Below are 21,100 nucleotides of genomic sequence, written 5' to 3' on the forward strand. Positions count from 1 at the left end.
TGATCTTTAGCATCTTTTTGTTTTTCTTAGGATTTTCATTTCTCTGCTTACATTGCACATCTGTTCTTGCATGTTATTTCTTTATTTATTAGAATCCTTAGTATGTTAATCATAGTTATAAATTCCCAGTCTGGTAATTTCAGCATCCCAGTATGATAATTGTGATGATTGCTCTGTCTTCAAATTGTGGTTTTTTGCCTTTTAGTATGCTTTGTAATGTTTTCTTGATAGTTGGACATGATGTGTTAGGTAAAAGGAAGTGCTGTAAATAGCCCTTTAGTAATGTTGTGGTAAGGCATGGATGTGAGGGAAAGGGAAGTGTTCTTTACTTTAGTCCTATGGTTAGGTCTCAGTTTTTAATGAGTCTGTGCCTCTGGACTGTGAACTTCACAAGTACTTCTCATATTCTTTCTTGCCCCCTTAAGTTGGACAGGATTGGCTAGAGTAGGCTGGAGTTAGATATTTCCTTTCCCCAGGTCAGTTAGGCTCTGATAAAACCCACCAAGTTAGACTGGTTAACTAATTTTTCCAGAGGTTAGGCTTTTTTGTTACAAGTAACAGAGACTGACCCCCCCGGCCCAGGATTTTTCTCACGAGGAAATATTTACTGTGAGAACCTAGTCTAGCTCCTGGTGGAAAACTTACAGAAATGTGGGAGCACCCCTATAACTGGGTACCCCTGGAGTTTTAAACTCAGGCTTGTCTACATTGAGCCTCCAGCAACTCCAGTTACAGTTCAGGTTTTTCTACCTTGGCACTGGTTCCCAAGGTGGTTTCCATTGTCAGTTACTGCTCCAACCATGATCCCCTGTATCCACCTGACTGTTTTCAGCAGTTTGCACTGTACTCTCACTGTCTCTTTCTCTCTCTTTTTTTTTTAAATAGAGAAGCCTGTGTGAAACCTGGCTTGTTTCTTTTCAAAAAATATTTATTTGGCTGCGTCGGTTCTTAGTTGCGACATGTGGGCTCTTTGTTGCGGTGCACAGGCTTAGTTTCCCTGCAGCATGTGGGATCTTATAGTTCCCTGACCAGGGATGGAACCCGCGTCCCCTGCATTGGAAGGTGGATTTTTAACCACTGGACCACGAGGGAGTCCCCTCACCGTCTCTTATGGATTCAAAAGAGTTGTTGATTTTTCAGTCCCTTTAACTTTTCACTTGTTAGAACATAGTGGCTATTTCTAAACTCCGTACATGTGCAGCTGGAAACTTGCCTTATTTGAGTGTTAAAACCCAAGTTCGGCAGAAGTATATCCCAGCCCAGTACTTTTCTTTTACCTTCCTTTTCTCACTTAATTCATATCCCATTAACAGCTACTATTCTTTGAGTTTGGAATCCCCACATTGATGAGTTCCCTGACTTGTTTATGGGCAAGTTAGTGCTTTGCTATTTTCTAAGGGTAGTTGACAGGTGGAGTATATGTTACTCAAGCAGTGAACAGGTTTTTCTTTTATTCTGTCAAGGGGGAAAGTGGTTTTCAGTTTATGCTTTTCAGTGTGGCTTTTTTTTTTTTTTTTTGGCATTTGCAACTAGAGGATGCCACCCAGTGTGTAATCATCTTGATTACCCAGTACAATTTAAAAAAATTGAAACACTTCAACACCAGTATTTTTTTGAATTGATTTTATTGAAGGATAGTTGATTTAGTGTTTAATTTTTATTGTACAGCAAAGCAATTCAGTTAGACATATATGTACATTCTTTTTCATATTCTTTTCCATTATGGTTTATCACAGGACATTGAATATACACTGCTATCCTGTGGGACCTTGTTGTTTATCCATTCTGTATATAATAGTTGCATGTGCTACTCCCAGACTCCCAATGCATCCCTCCCCTTCTTCTTTTCCCCTTGGCAACCACAAGTCTGTTTTCTATGTGAATCTGTTTCTGTTTTGTGGGTAAGTTCATTTGTGTTATATTTTAGATTCCACATATGTGATATCATATGGTGTTTGTCTTTCTCTTTCTGACTTACTTCACTTAGTATGATAATCTCTGGTTGCATCCATGTTGCTGCAAATGGCATTATTTCATTCCTTTTCTTATGGCTGAGTAGTATTCCATTATATATTACATGTACCACATTTTCTTTATCCAGTCATCTGTTGATGGACATTTAGGTTGTTTCCATGTCTTGGCTGTTGTGAATAGTGCTGCTGTGAGCATGGGGTGCATGTATCTTTTTGAATTATAGTTTTGTCCAGATAGATGCCCAGGAGTGGGATTGCTGGATCCTATGACAATTCTATTTTTAGTTTATTGAGGAACCTCCATACTGTTTTCCATAGTGGCTGCACTAATTTACGTTCCCACTAACAGTGTAGGAGGATTCCCTTTTCTCCACACCCTCTCCAGCATTTGTCATTTGTAGACTTTTTTTTTTTTTTTTTTTTTTTTGGCGGTACGCGGGCCTCTCACTGCTGTGGCCTCTCCTGTTGCGGAGCACAGGCTCCGGATGCGCAGGCTCAGCGGCCATGGCTCACGGGCCCAGCTGCTCCGCGGCATGTGGGATCTTCCCGGACCGGGGCACGAACCCGTGTCCCCTGCATCAGCAGGCGGACTCTCAACCACTGCGCCACCAGGGAAACCCTGTAGACTTTTTAATGATGGCCTTTCTGACTGGTGTGAGGTGATACCTCATTGTGGTTTTGATTTTCATTTCTCTAATAATTAGTGGTGTTGAGCATCTTTTCATGGCCCTGTTGGCCATCTGTATATTTTCTTCGGAGAAAGTTCTATTTCGGTCTTTTGTCCTTTTTTCAGTTGGGTTGTTTGTTTTTGTTATTGAGTTGTGTGAGCTGTTTGTATATTTTGGAAATTAAGTCCTTGTTGGTCACATCATTTGCAAATATTTTCTCCCAGTCCATAGGTTGTCTCTTTGTTTTGTTTATAGTTTCCTTTGCTGTACAAAAGCTTTTAAGTTTGATTATGTCCCATTTGTTTATTTTTGCTTTCATTTCTATTGCCTTGGGAGACTGACCTAAGAAAACATTGGTATGATTTATGTCAGAGAATGTTTTGCCTGTGTTCTCTTCTAGGAATTTTTTGGCAACACCAGTATTTTTACCCTCATTATCCAAAAGCAGTTTAATCTATCCTTGGATGATGGAGGATTTACTTTTAAAATTACTTTGGAGGCCAGGGTGAGGAGTTTGTTAGCTGAAAGAGTCATGTGTATTTCTTTGTTATAGACAGTGGCTTTTGGTGTTACATGTGGTATTATAAACTTCTGATCTTAATGAGTCAAGAAAATGGTTCAGATTTATGAGTGCATCAGTATCTTTGTTACTGAAGGGAAAAAAACAACTTGATATGCATGCTCCAAGAAACAGCATTATCATCATATCTGAAAGTGGTATTTAGCTATATGCAAACTTTGTCTTCTATATGCAAGCTTGATTTGGAAGCTGAGATTATTTTGAGGCAGGCGTTGTGATGAGAACTCTTAGGATTTACTCTCAGAGTAACTTTAATGTATAACATACAGCAGTGTTTATTATTAATCATGTTGTACATTGTAAGTCTAGTGCTTATTTATTTTCTAACTGTAAGTTTATACCTTTTCACCACCATCATCCAATTTCCCATTCCCCTGCCTCCAGTAACCACAAATCTGATTTCTTTCTGAGTTTGTTTTGAAGTATAATAGACGTCAACAATATGTTCGTTCTGGCGCATGGCATAGGGTGATTTGATTTTTCTATACATTACAAAGTGATTATCATTATAAATCTAGTTACCATCTGTCAGTATGCAAAGATATTACATTCTTATTGGCTGTATTTCCTGCACTGTACATTTCATCCCTGTAACTCATTTATTTTGTAACTGGAAGTTTGTACCTCTTTTAATTTCCCTCACTTATTTCATTCATTCCCCCTCACCCTCCCCTCCTCTGGTAACCATCTGTTTCTTCTCTAGATCTGTGACTCTGTTTTTGTTTTGTTACATTTGTTCACTTTTTTTTTTAATTTTTTTTTTTTTTTTTTTTTGTGGTACATAGGCCTCTCACTGTTGTGGCCTCTCCTGTTGCGGAGCACAGGCTCCGGACGCGCAGGCTCATCAGCCATGGCTCACAGGCCTAGCCGCTCCGCGGCATGTGGGATCTTCCCGGACCGGGGCACGAACCCGTGTCCCCTGCATCGGCAGGTGGACTCTCAACCACTGCGCCACCAGGGAAGCCCTGCTTGTTTTTTTTGATGTTGAGTTAAATGAATTTTTGTATATTTTGGATATTAGCCGTTTGTTAAATTGTTTGTGAATATCTTCTCTCATTCAGTAGGCAGCCTTTTCATTTGTTGATGGTGCAAAAGCTGTGCAAAAAGCGTTTTAGTTTGATGTAGTCCGATTTGTTTCTGTTTCTGCTTTTGTTTGCCTTGCCCCAGGAGACATATCCAAAAAAATATTGTTAATACTAAGGTAAAAAATATTGCTAACACTGCCTATGTTTTCTTCTAGGAGTTTTATGATTTCAGGTCTTACCTTTAAGTCTTTAATCCACTTTGAGTTTATTTTTGTATATTGTGTGAGAAAATAGTCCAGTTTGATTCTTTTGCATGTAGTTGTCCGGTTTTTTCAACACCATTTATTGAAAAGGCTGTCTTTTCCCCATTGTATATTCTTGCTCCTGTGTTGTAGATTAAATGTCCATGTAAGTATGGGTTCACTTCTGGGCGCTCTGTTCTGTTCCATTGATCTGTGTCTACTTTTGTGCACGTACCTTACTGTTTTGATGACTGTAGTTTTGTAGTATAGTTTGAAATCAGTGATCATGGTACCTCCAGTTTGTTCTTGTTTCTCAATATTGTTTTGACTCTGTGGGGTCTTTCAGGTTTTCATACAAATTTAGAGTAATTTTTTCTGGTTCTATGAAAAATGCTATTGGTATTTTGATAGGGATTGCATTCAATCTGTAGATTGTCTTGGGTGGTACAGTCAGTTTAACAATGTTAATTCTTTCAGTCTATGAGCATGGTATATCTTTTCATCTGTTGGTGTTGTCTCAATTCTTTTCATCACTGTCTTATAGTTTTCTGAGTACAAGTCTTTTATCTCCTTAGTTAGCTATATTTCCAGGTATTTTATTTCTTTTTGATGCAGTTGTAAATGAGATTGATTCCTTAGTTTCTCTTCCTGATAGCTTGTTGTTAGTGTGTAGAAACGCAACAGATTTCTGTGTTTTAATTTTGTATCCTGAAACTTTACGGAGTCATTTATTTGTTCTAATAGTTTTTTGGTGGCGTCTTTAGAATTTTCTATATATGGCAATAGTATGTCACCTGAAAACAGTGACAGTTTTACTTCTTCCTTTCCAATTTGGATTCTTTTTATTTATTTTTCTTGTCTTATTGTTTTGGTTAGGATTTCCAATATTATGTTGAATAAAAGGGGTGAGAGTGGTCATCTTGTCTGGTTCCTGATCTTCGAGGCAATGCTTTCAGCTTTTCGCTATTGAGTATGGTGTTGGCTATATTTTTGTTGTATGACCTTTATTATGTTGAGGTATGTTCTCTCTGTACCTACTTTGTTGATAGTTTTTTTAATCATAAATGGATTCTGAATTTTGTCAAAAGCTTTTTCTGCATTTATTGAGATGACATGATTTTTATTCTTCAACTTGTTAATGTGGTATTACCATTACCAGATTGATTTGCAGATATTGAACCATCTTTGCATTGCTGGGTTAAACCCCACTTTATCAAGGTTTGTGATCCTTTTGTATTTACTTATTTATTTGGGTGAGCTGGGTCTTAGTTTTGGCAGGAGGGATCTTTAGTTGCAGCATGCAGGATCTTTTAGTTGCGGCATGTGGGCTCTTAGTTGCAGCATGCGGGATCCAGTTCCCTGACCAGGGATCAAACCTGGGCCTCCTGCATTGGGAGCACTGAGTCTTAACCACTGGGCTTCCAGGGAAGTCCTTATGATCCTTCTAATGCATTGTTGAATATGTTTTGCTTGTATTTTGTTGAGGATTTTTACATTTATGTTCATCTGTGACATTGGCCTGTAATTGTTTTTGCGAGGGGGTGATGTCTTTGATTTTGGTATCAGAGTGATGCTGGCCTAATAGAAGTTCGGAAGCATTCTTTTCTCTTCGATGTTTTGGAATATTTTGAGAAGAATAGGTGTTAATTGTCTAAATGTTTGGTAGAATTCACCTTTGAAGCCATCTGGTCCTGGACTTTTGTTTCTCGGGAGTCTTATAAATTACTGTTTCAATTTTATTATTTCTACAGTATGTCCCCTACATATGAATGAGTTCTGTTTTGAGAGTGTGTTCGTACATTCAGTTTGTTTGTCAGTCCAACGAAGTTAGTCTAGGTACCCGACTAACACAATTGGCTATATAGTACTGTTCTGTAGTAGTTTTATAATACTTTTCACACAAATAATACATAAAGAACAAGCAAACACAAAAAATAAAGATAATATTTATAGTCTTACTGTTCAGTACCTTGAAAAGTACAGCAGTATATATAGTACAACAGCTGGTGTACAGGGGCTGGCATCAAGTGAACTGGCAAGAAAAGTTACTGACTAGAGGTGGGAGGGGAGGTGTGGGATATAGTAGAGCTGAAGGATCTTCAGCAATAGGAGGTGGAGGGCAAGCTACAATTTCACTCATGCCTGACGGTGATGGAATGCATGTTTGCATCTTTGAAAGTTCGTAACTTGAAGGTTCGTATGTAGGGAACTTACTGTAATCGGCCTGTTTATATTTTGTATTTCTTCCTGATTCAGTCTTGGGAGATTGTACTAGGTGATTATTTCTAGGAATTTATCCAGTTCCTCTAGGTTGCCCATTTTATTGGCATATAATTCTGTGGTGTAATCTCTTTATAATCCTAAATGATTATATAACATAATCAGATAACATAAATGTTTCTGTGGTGTCGGTTGTTACTTCTCTTTTTTTTATTTTTGATATTTTTGGGTCCTCTTTTTTTTTATTGATGAGTTTGGGTAAAGGGTTGTCAATTTTATCTTTTCAAAGAACCGGTTGTTAGTTTCATCCTTATTTTGGTTTTGAAAAGGAAATTGCTATTTCATATTGTGTATTGCACAGTGTATGGAAATAAAGCTGATCCTTTATATTGATTTTGTATCGTGCAGCTTTGCTGAATTTATTAACTAACTCTGTGTGTGTGTGTGTGCGCGTGTGTGTGTGTGTGCGTGTGTGTGTGTGTATTATTCAGAGTTTCCTACATATAAGATCATGTCATCTGTGACAGAGATACCTTTATTTTTTCCTTTCCAATTTGAATTGATACTATTTTTTTCTTACCTAATTGCTTTAGTTACAATTTTCAGTACTGTGTTAAATAGAAGTGGTGAAAGTGGGATCATTCTGGTTTTAATTTGCATTTTTCAAGTACATTTTCAGTAATTTCTTCAGAAAGGATGTATGGGACATAGAATTTTAGAATGTTTAAATAAAATCACTTCTGAGGAAGGTAGTAATCCCCTTCTTCAGCCCTCTTAACAGTTTTCTTCTTGCATGTTGAAAAATAGCTTTATTATACCCTCATACTTCCATAATTTTTTTGGTTGAGTGTAGAGTTCCATGCTGAAAATGTGTTGTCGGGTTCCAGTTTGCTGTTGAGAAATTTGATTCCTGGTGGTTTGAAGGCTCTTAAGATTTTTTTGTTGATCTCTCTTATGAAATTTCACAATGATGAGCCGCGGTATGGTTGTTCTCATCATTGTGCGAAAATACGTTTTTTCAAAACAAGAAGTTCATATTCTTTGGCCCTAGGAACATTTAAGTATTATTTCTCTGTTAATTTTTTCACTTTCTTTTTCTCTTTTTATTAAAAATTTTTTTTTCTTTCTTTTTTTTTTTTAAGGCCCGTGGGCTCGAGAGCGCAGGCTCAGTAGTTGTGGTGCACGGGTTTACCTGCTCCACAGCTTGTGGGATCTGCCTGGACCAGGACTTGAGCCTGTGTCCCCTGCACTGGCAGGCATATTCTTAACCACTGCGCCACCAGGGAAGTCCTGTTTTCTCTTTTCTAAAAAAACTCTTGATAGTTGGGTGTTCCATCTACTGGATTGGTTATCTTATATAATCAGTCTTTTATTTCTTGTCATTATCTTTTTGCTGTACATTATGTGAGATTTCCTTGATTTAGCTTCTAACTTACTGATGTATTTATTGCAGGTGTCCGATTTCAGTTTCCAAGAGCTCTTTTGTTTTCCACTCTACATTATCTTTTCCAGTGGATTTCTTCTTTCTGTTACTCTAATTACCAGTTTCATGGAAGGCATTACGTTATGGCTTTTCCTAATGTGCGTCTGTATGTATCTCTTTTTTTAATAGTTTATTTATTTTAATTTTATTAATTTTTTTGGCTGCATTGCATCTTCGTTGTTGTACGTGGGCTTTCTCTAGTTGCGGCGAGGGGGCGTACTCTTCGTTGTGGTGTGCAGGCTTCTCATTGTGGTGGCTTCTTCTGTTGCAGAGCACAGGCCCTAGGCGCGCGGGCTTTGGCAGTTGTGGGCGATGGGCTCTAGAGTGCAGGCTCGGTAGTTGTGGCACACGGGCTTAGTTACTCCGCAGCATGTGGGATCTTCCCGGACCAGGGATCAAACCCGTGTCCCCTGCATTGTCAGGTGGATTCTTAACCACTGCGCCACCAGGGAAGTCCCTATACATATCTTAGTATCTATTAAACTAAGTAACATTATATTGTCTATTTGTCTGTCTCCTGCATTGATCTGTGCATTCCTTGAATGTAGGGACTGTGCTTTATTTATTTTGGTAAATCCCTGTGCCCCCAAAAATGTGTCTGGCACATTGTCAGAACTCAGTAAATGTTGCCTGAATGAGTTTGTTTATCCATAGCACTTAAAGCTTTTTTAGTGTGTTTCACAGTGACTGTCATGTCATACTTACTTGTTGCATAGGTTGTGTATACCAACAAAAATGTAATCCTTTAAATTAATTGATGTGTACAAATCAGTGGTTTTGCCCATATTTTTGGTTAGATAACCTTGCACCTAATTTTTTTGTATAGCGACTTCTTAAAAGTATAAAATTTCAGGATTGTTTGCAAAATCTTCCTGCCAAGGAAAAAAAATTCATGCTTTGTGTGTAAAGTTTTTATTGGACGATAAGAAGAGAGAGACTCTTTGGAAATAACTTTTGTAATTTAGCAAGTTTAATATTTCAGGAAGATGTGAAAGCAGTTATTTTGGTAGCAGCCAAGATTTAGCTTCACAAGGTTCTCAGCTATATTGCAAGCATAATTCAAGTCATATGGCTAAATGAGAAAAAGGTAGAGATTATTTTCTGCATTTTAGAAGTTCACACCGTGAAATACGAAGATAATGGAAAGAACTATCATTAAATGTGAATCCTAAATTACTTGATGGAGAATGACATTTATACATAAATATACATAAAAAGTGAGATAATAGGGAAAGGGAAATGAGAGGGCTTGGTTTGCCTAACCTTTAAAAACAGGTAAAGGAGGGAATTCCCTGGCGGTCCAGTGGTTAGGACTATACGCTTTCATTGCTGAGGACCTGGGTTCAATGCCTGATCAGGGAACTAAGATTCTGCAAGCCATGCGTTGCGGCCAAACAAACAAAAAAACGAGGTAAAGGAAAACTGGATTGTGGTGATGGCAAAATTATAAATTTAGTAAAAATAATTGAGTTGTTACTTAAAACTGGTGGGATTTATGTTACGTAACTTACACAATAAAGCTGTTAAAAAGAAAGATAAGGAAATAGGTATTTTCTCCAATTAAGTGATATTTTTGAAAGGGGGAAGCTGTTTTAGCTTTCAAATTGAAATCTAGCCCATCTTGGCTTACTTTTTGTGTATGGCATGAAGTTGGGGGTCAAGGCTCATAGTTTTCCAGGCACATATTTACGTGGTCTAACATCATATTCAAAAGGCTTTATTTTCCCCATTAAAATGCACTGGTGTCTTGGAAAATGAGGTGATTATATATATATATGGGTGGGTCTATTTTTGTTCCATTTTTTTGTCTATTCTTTTGCCAATACCATGCAGCCATTTATTTATTTATTTAATTTATTGCTGCCTTGGGTCTTCGTTGCTGTGAGCGGGCTTTCTCTAGTTGTGGCGAGCGGGGGCTACTCTTCCTTGCGGTGCGTGGGCTTTTCATTACAGTGGCTTCTCTTGTTGCAGAGTGCGGGCTCTAGGCATGTAGGCTTAGTAGTTGTAGCTTGTGGGCTCTAGAGCGCAGGCTCAGTATTTGTGGCCCATGGGCCTAGGTGCTCTGCAGCATGTGGGATCATCCTGGACCAGGGCTTGAACCCGTGTTCCCTGCATTGGTAGGTGGATTCTTAACCACTGCGCCACCAGGGAAGCCCACCATACAGTCTTGATGACACTATAATCTTTGGTAGTGTAAGCTTCCAACTTCCCATAGTACATAGAAATACAGTTGATTTTTGTACCTTGATCTTGTATTTGATGACCTTGCTTATTTAATCCACTTACTAGTTTGTAGTGTTTAGGATTTTCTACATACACAATTATGGTGTCTGTGAACAAAGTTAGTTTTACTTCTCCTGTAAGTCTTTATTATTATTCTCTCTCTTTCTTACCTTACTGTGCTGTTTGGACTTGCAGTTCTGTGTTGAAACTAAATTTTGAGAATGGTCATTCATGTATCCTGACCTTAGAGAAAATCGTTCAGTATTTCTTAATGGGTGTTATGCTGTTGGCTTTAGGTCACACTGAGAACTTTCCTTCCAGTCCTAATTTTCTAAGTGTGGTTAAGAATGAGTATTGAATTGTATCAAATGTTGTTTTTCTATCTGCTGAGATGTTGTTTTTCTCCCTTCATTTTGTTAATTTGATTTTTTTCTTTTTTTTTTTTTTTTTACCGTGAGTGGCGGCTATATGGGAGTGAGAGCTGGAAATGCTGTAACAGTTTTGCATTCCTGGGAAATACTACTTGGTTGTCATAACATTTTTAATATTGGATTCAGTTTACTGATACTTCATTGAGTTTTTTTACATCTGAATTCATGAAGGATATTTTTATTTCTGATACTTTAGTTCCAGGGTTTTGCTTTCTTCATAAAACAAAAAGTGTTGGATTATCCTGTATATTCTGAGTTTGTGCAAGATAGGTTTTTTTTTCATTATGTCTTTGCTAGACTTGAGGGAAGCCATGTAGTTTTCTTTGCTGGCAGGTTTCAAATCATAAATCCAGTTTCTCTGTTGTTCTCTATTTCATTAAATTTTTTCCTCTTAGCATTGTTTCCTTCTTTTTGCTTGCTCTTTTTTCTTTTATTTCTCATTTTTATTGAGATGTAATTGATATACAGCTCTGTATAAGTTTGTTACACGACATGATGACTTGACAGACATATACTGTGAAATGATTGCCACAATAAATTTAGTTAACATTCATCTTTTCGTATAGATAATCCCATTTTTTTTCCTTTTCTTGAGAACTTTTAGGAATTACTACCTTAGCAACTTTCAGATATACCATGCTGTAGTGTTAGCTAGAGTCATCATCTTGTGTATCCCCAGCACTTATTTATCTTATAACTGAAAGTTTGTACCTTTTGATCCCCTTCATTCACTTCCCCTGCCCTTCATCCCCTGTCTCCCTGACACTGGTAACCACTGATCTGATTTCCTTTTTTTGAATTTTATTTTATTTTTTTATACAGCAGATTCTTAATAATTATCTGTTTTATACATATTAGTGTGTATATGTCAATCCCAATCTCCCAATTCATACCCCCTCCCCTGCTTTCCCCCCTTGGAGTCCATACGTTTGTTCTCTGCATCCGTATCTCTATTTCTGCCTTGCAAACTAGTTCATCTGAACCATTTTTCTAGATTCCATATATATGCATTAATATACAATATTTGTTTTTCTCTTCCTGACTTACTTTACTCTGTATGATAGTCTTTAGGTCCATCCACATCTCTACAAATGACCCACGTTCATTCCTTTTTACGGCTGAGTAATATTCAATTGTATATATGTACCACATTTTCTTTATCCATTGGTCTGTCAGTGGACATTTAGGTTGCTTCTGTGACCTGGTTATTGTAAATAGTGCTGCAGTGAACATTGGGGTGCATGTGTCTTTTTGAATTATGGTTTTCTCTGGGTACCCCGTAGTGGGATTGCTGGGTCACATGGTAATTCTATTTTTAGTTTTTTAAGGAACCTCCATACTGTTCTCCATAGTGGCTGTATCAATTTAGATTCCCACCAACAGTGCAAGAGGGTTCCTTTTCTCCACACCCTCTCCAGCATTTGTTGTTTGTAGATTTTCTGATGATGCCCATTCTGACTGGTGTGAGGTGATAGCTCATTGTAGTTTTGATTTGCATTTCTCTAATGATTCGTGATGTTGAGCATCCTTTCATGTGTTTGTCGGCAATCTGTATATCTTCTCTGGAGAAATGTCTGTTTAGGTCTTCTGCCCATTTTTGGATTGGGTTGTTTGTTTTTTTGATACTGAGCTGCATGAGCTGCTTGTATATTTTGGAGATTAATCCTTTGTCAGTTGCTTTGTTTGCAAATATTTTCTCCCATTCTGAGATTGTCTTTTCATCTTGTTTATGGTTTCCTTTGCTGTGCAAAAGCTTTTAAGTTTCATTAGGTCCCATTTGTTTATTTTTGTTTTTATTTCCCTTTTTCTAGGAGGTGGGTCAAAAAGGATCTTGCTATAATTTATGTCATACAGGGTTCTGCCTATGTTTTCCTCTAAGAGTTTTATAGTGTCTGGTTTTACATTTAGGTCTTTAATCCATTTTGAGTTTATTATTGTGTATGGTGTTAAGGAGTGTTCTAATTTCATTCTTTTACATGTAGCTGTCCAGTTTTCCCAGCACTGCTTATTGAAGAGACTATTTTTTCTCCATTGTATATTCTTGCCTCCTTTGTCATAGATTAGTTGACCATAGGTGAGTGGGTTTATATGTGGGCTTTCTATTCTGTTCCATTGATCTATATTTCTGTTTTTGTGCCAGTACTGTATTGTCTTGATTACTGTAGCTTTGTAGTATAGTCTGAAGTCAGGAAGTCTGATTCCTCCAGCTCTTTTTTTTTCCCCTCAGGATTGCTTTGGCACTTGCTTTTGTTTTAATTTGCCTGTTTCAGTTCAGGGATTGGCAGATTAAGACCTGTGGACCATACCTAGCCTGCCTTTTTTGTTGTTGTTATGGCCTGCAGACTAAGTATGGTTTTTATATTTTTAAGTGTTTGTGTGCGTGGGGGAAACAAATAAAAGTAATATTTTTTCATATGTGAAAATCATATAAAATTCAAATTTCAGTGTCCAATTGTTAGAACACAGCTATGCTCACTTGTTTATGTATTGTCTTGTGGCTTCTTTTATGCTACAGTGGTAGAGTTGAGTAAAGATTGTTCAGACTTCAAAGCCTAAAAGTTTTACTACTTAGCCCTTTACAAAAAGTTTATCAATCCCTAAGATAATTTATTTTAGACCTTTTATTTCAAGCTATAAAATCCCACTTAGCACTGTTTTAGGTGCATTCTACAAATTATGATTTGTTGTGTTGAAATTGTTATTAATTTGTGGTTTGGTCCTATTTTTTGTCAGAGAACATGTGACTTAAAACCTTTCAAATAGAAATATATCATGACTGTGCTGTATTGTCTAGCATATGGTCTGTTTTGATTAATACTTCAAGTATACTTATGCAGTTGTTGGTTGTAGTGTGCTATAAGATCTTATCAGGTAAGTTTAATTCATTGTTCAATTCTTCTATCTCCTTACTGATTTTTTTTTTGGGGGGGCGGTGTCTCTCCTATCAGTTACTGGAACGTGTTTTAAAATCTCCCTCTATAGTTGTGGATTTTTCTGTCTTTCTTTTTAGTATTATAAATTTTTGCTTCACATATTTTCAAGCTATATGATAAGGTACATATACATTTAGGATTGTTATGTCCTTTTGGTGAATTGAGCTCATAAAATTTTTATAATGACCCTCATTCTCTCTGATGGTACTTAAAGTCTACTTTTAGTCATATTATTAAGCTACATTGGCATTCATCTTATTTTCTATTTGCATGGTTTTATCTTTTTCCCTCCTTTTATTTTCAGTCTGTCTATGTCTTTAGATTGAAATTGTGGTTCTTTTAAATAGCTTATAGTCGGGACCTTTTTCTTTGTCCACCCTAGACTTTTAATTGGACTGTTTTGCTCACGTGCATTTAATATTATTACTGATGTGGCTGTGCTTAAAGCATTTCATCTTGGTGTTTTCTGTTTCTGTCATCTATTCTTTCATTATCCTTCCCTGTTTTCATTTGGTTTATGTTTTCTTTTCTTAAAAAATTATTTTATTTATTTATTTTTGGCTGCGTTGGGTCTTTGTTGCTGCACATGGGCTTTCTCTAGTTGCGGTGAGCGGGGGCTACTCTTTGTTGCAGTGCGTGGGCTTCTCATTGCGTTGGCTTCTCTTGTTGCGGAGCATGGACTCTAGGTGCGTGGGCTTCAGTAGTTGTGGCGCGTGGGTCTAGTTGCTCCCCGGCATGTGGGATCTTCCCGGACCAGGGATTGAACATGTATCCCCTGCGTTGGCAGGCGGATTCTTAACTACTGCACCACCAGGGAGGTCCTAGATTACGTTTTTAAAATTCCATCCTGTGGCCTATTGGGTTTTTAGCTGTGCCTCTGTAAATTTTTTTTTTTTAAGTGTTTTTACTAGTCTGCTCAGGTCGACATAGCAAAATATCATAGACTGGGTGACTTAATAAAAATTTATTTTCTCACATTTCTGGAGGCTGGAAAGTCCAAGTAATGTTTTTGGTAGGGTTCAGTTTTGTTGGGAGGTCTTACCCAGGGTTGTAGTACCCTGGGTTGTAGACAGCTGCCTTCTAGCTGTGTCCTCACATAGAGAAGAGAGAGAGTGCCCACCTTTGTGACCTCATTTAACCTTAATTACTTCTTCAAGACCCTATCTCCATGTACAGTCACAAGGGGGTTAGGGCTTCAGTGTATGAATTTGGGAGGGGACACAATTCATTCTTTAGCAGTGGTTGTAGAGATAATTATGTACATTCTTAATTTATCAAGTAAAATTAAATTAATATTATAGCAGTTCATGATCAGCTAATGTCCTTGTTGTTCATGTCCTTATATATGTTATAAACCCCCCCAAATGTTTTTATTTGCTTTAATCAGTCAGGAGTCATTTAAATAAACGTAAGAAAAAGCCTTTTATATTTACTCATGTTTATTTTTCATGGGTCTTCTCATTCATTCCTGGATCCATTTTCTTTCTTTTTTTTTTTAACTTAGCTTGCTACTTTAAAAAATATATATTTATTTATTTAATTAATTTATTTTTTTCTGGCTGTGTTGGGTCTTAGTTGTAGCATGTGGGATCTTTCGTTGTGCTGCAGGGGCTCTTCGTTGTGGCGCACGGGCTTCTCTCTAGTTGTGGTGTGTGGGTTTTCTCTCTTCTAGTTGTGGCATGTGGGTTCTCTAGTTGAGGCGTGTGAGCTTAGTAGTTGTGGCATGCACGCTTAGTTGCCCTAAGGCATGTGGGATATTAGTTCTCAGACCAGGGATCAAACCTGCATCTCCTGCGTTAGAAGACAGATTCTTTACCACTGGACTACTAGGGAAGTCCCCTGGATCCATTTTCGTACTAGTTCATTTCCTATTAGTCTGAAGAACTTCCTTAAGTATTTTTTTAGAACTTTAAAAAAAATAAGATGTAATTCACTGCTATATAATTCACCCTTGAAAAGTGTTCAGTTTAGTGATTTTTAATATATTCACCAAATTGTATAGTCATGACCACAGTCATTTTAAGGACGTTTCAGCACTCCAGAAAGAAACCCTGTGTCCTCTACTAGTCACTCCCCATTTTCCTCCAGCCAGTATTCAACCCCACCCACCGATATGCAACCACCAGTCTCTCTTTTGTCTCTGGATTTGTCTTTTTTGGACATTAAATGGGATCATACAGTATGTGGTCTTTTGTGCTTTACTTAGCATAATGTTTTCAAGGTTCATATTGTAGCATGTATCTGTACATAATTTCTTTTATTACTGAATAATATTTTGTTGTTTAGCTATACTACATTTTATTTATCCATTTATTGGTAAACATTAAGGTTGTTTCTGCTTTTTGACTATTAGAAATAATGTTGCTATGAACATTTGTGTGCAAGTGTTTGTATTGAATAAGTTGTGGGTGTTCATAAGCCCATTCTTTCCCCACTGAATTTATTGTCTTGGCACCCTTGAATTGAATTCAATTGAAAGTCAATTGAGGGACTTCCCTGGTGGTCCATTGGTTAAGACTCCTTGCTCCCAATGCAGGGGGCACAGGTTTGATCTCTGGTCAGGGAACTAGGATCCCAAATGCTGCATGGCACTGCCTTAAAAAAAGAAAAGAAAAAAAAACCAATTGATATAAAAGTGGGCAGGTATTACTGAACCTTGAGTTCTGTTCAGTTGATTGGTATGTTTAGCTTTATGCTGATTACTGTAGCTTTGTAGTAAGTTTTGAAATTGGGAAGTATGAGTCCCCATTTGTTTCTATTTTTCAAGATACTTTGAGTTATTTTAGGGTCCCTTGCATTTCTATATGAATTGTACGATCAGCTTCTCAATTTTTACAAAAATCCCAGGTGGGGCGTTGTTAGGGATTGTGTTGACTCTGCAGATCACTTTTGGGGAGTATTGCTGTCTCACCTATATTGTCTTCTAGTATGAAACTGCGTAATATTTACCCTTTTTTTTTCTTTTTTTTTTTTAGGTTGGCTTTAATTTTTTTCCAACAGTTGTATAATTTTCTGTGTAAAAGCCTTACAGTTTTTTGGTTCAGTTAAGTTTTTTTTTTTTACATCTTTATTTGAGTATAATTGCTTTACAATGGTGTGTTAGTTTCTGCTTTATAACAAAGTGAATCAGTTATACATATAAATATGTTCCCATATCTCTTCCCTCTTGCATCTCCCTCCCTCCCACCCTCCCTATCCCACCCCTCCAGGCGGTCACAAAGCACTGAGCTGATCTCCCTGTGCTATGCGGCTGCTTCCCACTAGCTATCTACCGTATGTTAAGTGTTTTATTCTTGTTGATGCTGTTGTAAATAGAGTTGTCTTCTGAATTTCATTTTTGACGTTTGTTCCTAGTGTGCAGAATTACAGTTATTTTGCTGTGTGTTGATCTTGGTTCCTGCAATCTTGCCAAACTCATTTATTCCAATAGTTTTTTTAGTGGATTTCTTAGGATTTTCAGTTCTGTATCCACAGAGTTTAGTATCTCTGGGGAGTTCTGGAACCAGTCTCCCTCAGAACTGGGGGCCAGCTGTATACAAGATCATGTCATCTACAAATGGAGATTTTTTTTTTTTACTTCTTTTCAATCTGGATGTCTTTTATTTCTTTTTATTGCCTGATGTCCTTGGCAGATCCTCTAGTATAATTACTGTAAGTAAAAGTGGTGAGAACTAATATCCTTGTCTTGTTTCAGTCTAAGGAGGTAGTATTTTTTATGACGTATGAATTCTTTCAGATGTCTGAAAATGTCTTTAGCTTTGAAGGCTTCTTTTGGTAGATCTAGAACATTATGTTGACTCTTTAAATGCTTTATGATGGATGTCATTCATTGTCTTCTGTTTTACAGTGTTTCCAATGAGTAATTAGTCTGTTCTCATAGTTTTCTCTGTAGTCTCATGTGTCTTTTTTTCTTCCTTGCTTATAAGGTTTTTCTCTTGATCTTTTTTTCAGCTGTCTGGTCTTCATGTACCTAGGTATGATTTTCTGCTTGGTGTTTGCTGAGCTTCTTGGATCTGTGGATTAAAATCTTTCATTTTTGGAATATTTTTGTTCAGTTTCTGTTCAAATGTTTCTCCTTTCTTTCTCTTACCTTTTGGGAGGTGCAACTGCTAGTGTGTTAAATAATCTGATGTGTGCCATAGGTCTCTGACACTTCTTTTGCTTTTCCTTTTTCTCTATCCTTCCAGTCTAGATGATTTGTAAATTTCAGCTCACCTCAGTTTTAAGGGTAGGATTGACCTCCTTTCAGACAGGGCCTTGGGATCTAAGTGCTGTGAGAATGTAAGTTTCTGATTTCAGGCCAAGTTTCTGCATCACTAGAAATTCTGCAAAAGTCCCCTGGAGGATAATTGGTGGGAGCAAGGACTTGTCTTCTCTTTGAGGTCCTCCAGATCTAGTCTGCCCATACTCAGGCATTAATAGTTTGGTTTCTCTGTGTTTCCGCAAAGATTCTTTGCCTATAACAGCTTTTTTCTCTCTTCACTTGTGCTTCAAGCAATGTAAATGCCACTGAGGGTTGAAAGCAATAGCAATCTGTGGTCACTTGGAGAAGGCTGGTCCCTCTCTGGAATTCAGTTCATTTAAACTTACTTGTACCCAGAGGTCTTCAGTGACTTTAAAGAAAGAATAGGATTTTAAGTTTATCTAGTGTTTTGTCATTGTTATGGCAGAAGTTATGGTCTTTGTGAACTACTGTATTCTAACTGGAAGTCCTCCATTGAAGAATTTTTGAGTAAGGTCAAGATCTTAAGTCAGTTTTGCAAGGAACAAGTAGATACAGATCGATTTAATGGTTACTTTTGCATATTTGAGGTAAATGAAAGTTTTACAGATAAAGTGACTTTAACTGGGTTAGTGAGTAGTTCTAACCTGTCCTCAAGATACATTGGTATAGTTTATGTGCTTTCAGTTATGAATTGGGAGAAATGAGAAACTAAAAAGTTTGTTTTGTTTTTTGATGAATTATAAACACTTAAGTCGAGACAGGTTATATGTCCTTGCCTTCATCCACCCTATCCTTTTATTTTGGAAGAACTAATGCTGGATTCTTTACATTGAAAGTGGGTTTTGCAATTTTAAATTTGAAAAATCACCTGGCACCAACATTGGGACTACAATGAAAAAACTACTGGCTTGTACATTTTAAAATGGTTAAAACGTTATGTTTTATGTTACATGAATTTTATCTCAATTAAAAAAATCAGTGAGCTGTTTGAAAGGCCCTTCCTGATGTTTATTTTAATTTTTAATTGTAATGGACATTTGTTTGTTTTTATTGGCAGTTGTTGATCAGTGTGTACATTACTAGAGTCTGATTTTGGATCAGTGCAAGCTGACTTTGAAAATTGAGTTCATTTGAAGAATACCATTAGCAGAAAACATGTTATAACATATCTTGCTTTTTGATTTAGTGATGAGAGTTACTTGTTAAAACTTTACCCTTTAGTTTATATATTTTTCAAGAGAAATTGACAGAATATGTAAAAGTGTGATGTTGATAAACTGTTTTTGAGAACCTTGTTATACAGTGTTTTTTTTTTTTTTAATGAATGGCTCTTGAAATCTGATGTGATTTTACTTGGTTTCCAACAGTCTTTTTTTTTTTTTCTTTCCCCTCCTGAGTGTTATTTATGGATAGTTCTGTCCTTTTTAACTCTCCCTCCCCTGTCTCTCCAGTCTTGTTGGCAACAATTTTGAAGATGACGCCCATGTAACATCACCATTAAACCCAAATGAAAACTTCAATGTTGTCATTAAAGAAGAGCCTCTAGACGATTATGAATATGAACTTGGTGAGTGCCCAGAAGGGGTCACTGTGAAACAGGAAGAGACAGATGAGGAAACAGATGTGTACTCAAACAGTGATGATGATCCTATACTAGAGAAACAGTTGAAGAGGCACAATAAAGCTGATAAACTAGAAGCTGACCATCCTTCTTCTAAATGGCTACTACCAAATAGCCCATCAGGTGTTGCTAAAGCTAAAATGTTCAAATTAGACGCTGGAAAGATGCCAGTAGTCTATCTGGAGCCCTGTGCTGTCACCAAAAGCACAGTGAAGATTTCTGAGCTCCCTGATAACATGCTTTCCACATCTCGGAAGGATAGAACTTCTGCGTTGACAGAATTAGACTATTTGCCTACGTACATTGAAAATTCTAATGAGACTGGCTTCTGCTTAGGCAAGGAATCAGAAAATGGTCTTAGAAGACATTCACCAGACCTCAGAGTGGTACAAAAATATCCCTCACTTAAAGATCCTCAGTGGAAATATCCTGATATATCTGACAGCATTAACACAGAAAAAATACTTGATGGTTCAAAGAGTTCAGTTGGGGACTCATTTTTAGGAAAAGAAGACTTGGGCAGAAAGAAAAGTATGCTTAAGATTTCAACGGCCTCCAAGACTGTGAATGCTAATCAGAATGCCCCTCCAAATGTCCCTGGAAAAAGAGGAAGGCCACGAAAACTGAAACTCTCTAAGGCAGGGCGGCCACCTAAAAACACAGGAAAATCTTTAACTTCTACAAAGAACACTCCTATGGGCCCTGGGAGTACCTTTCCAGATGTGAAACCTGATCTGGAAGATGTAGATGGTGTTCTCTTTGTTTCCTTTGAATCGAAGGTAAGATTGTCATTTTCAGCATTCTTTCCAAGGTCAAATAATCATCATTGAATTGTATACTGGCTGATAACTAAGAATACAGTTACTGTGAATGCATCCATTATGCGAGGTTGTGTGCACCGGGAGGGGAGTATCTCCAAAATATTGGGTTAACAGGCATCACTTAAGGTATTTTGTTTGAATGGACTTAAAAAATTATGTCTGTTTCGATTACGATTTTTGGTTTTTTTTTTGTGTGTGGCCTCTCCCGTTGCGGAGCACAGGCTCCGGACGCGCAGGCTTGGCGGCCATGGCTCATGGGCCCAGCCGCTCCGCGGCATGTGGGATCCCCCCGGACCAGGGCACGAACCTGCGTCCTCTGCATCGGCAGGCAGACTCTCAACCATTGCGCCACCTGGGAAGCCCTTGATTACGATTTTTGCATTGTGTTTAGTTGGAATTTTTAAAATCTTTGGCTCTTAGTGGAATTTTCATTATTATATTATGGACTTTGAAAAGGCATAAACACATGAAAAGTTTACTAACTCTTTTGAGATACTCCATCCACTGATTTTCATCAGCAACAGCAGAATACCATTGGAGAACAAAAAATTAATAGTCTTATTAATTCTGCTGTCACAATGATAGTTTCCTTGTTTATTTTACTCCAGTTCTTCAACTAGACTGTTTTTCTTTTAGATTGTTGTAGAAGCCTAAT

The 21,100-nt window shown here is 37.3% G+C and overlaps 1 protein-coding gene across 28 annotated transcripts in view; it reads left to right on the forward strand.

Annotated features, from left to right (window-relative positions):
* MGA (MAX dimerization protein MGA) overlaps positions 1 to 21,100 on the forward strand; it is a 159,103-nt gene that overhangs the window by 76,011 nt on the left and 61,992 nt on the right. For all 28 annotated transcript variants that reach the window (XM_079914793.1, XM_079914782.1, XM_079914797.1 and 25 more), the window contains exon 3: positions 19,455 to 20,403. In XM_079914793.1, the coding sequence (XP_079770919.1) occupies positions 19,455 to 20,403 (949 nt within the window). The remainder of the gene's footprint in view (positions 1 to 19,454; positions 20,404 to 21,100) is intronic.

This window comes from Stenella coeruleoalba (assembly GCF_951394435.1).
Source record: "Stenella coeruleoalba genome assembly, chromosome: 2".
NCBI classification, from domain to species: domain Eukaryota; kingdom Metazoa; phylum Chordata; class Mammalia; order Artiodactyla; family Delphinidae; genus Stenella; species Stenella coeruleoalba.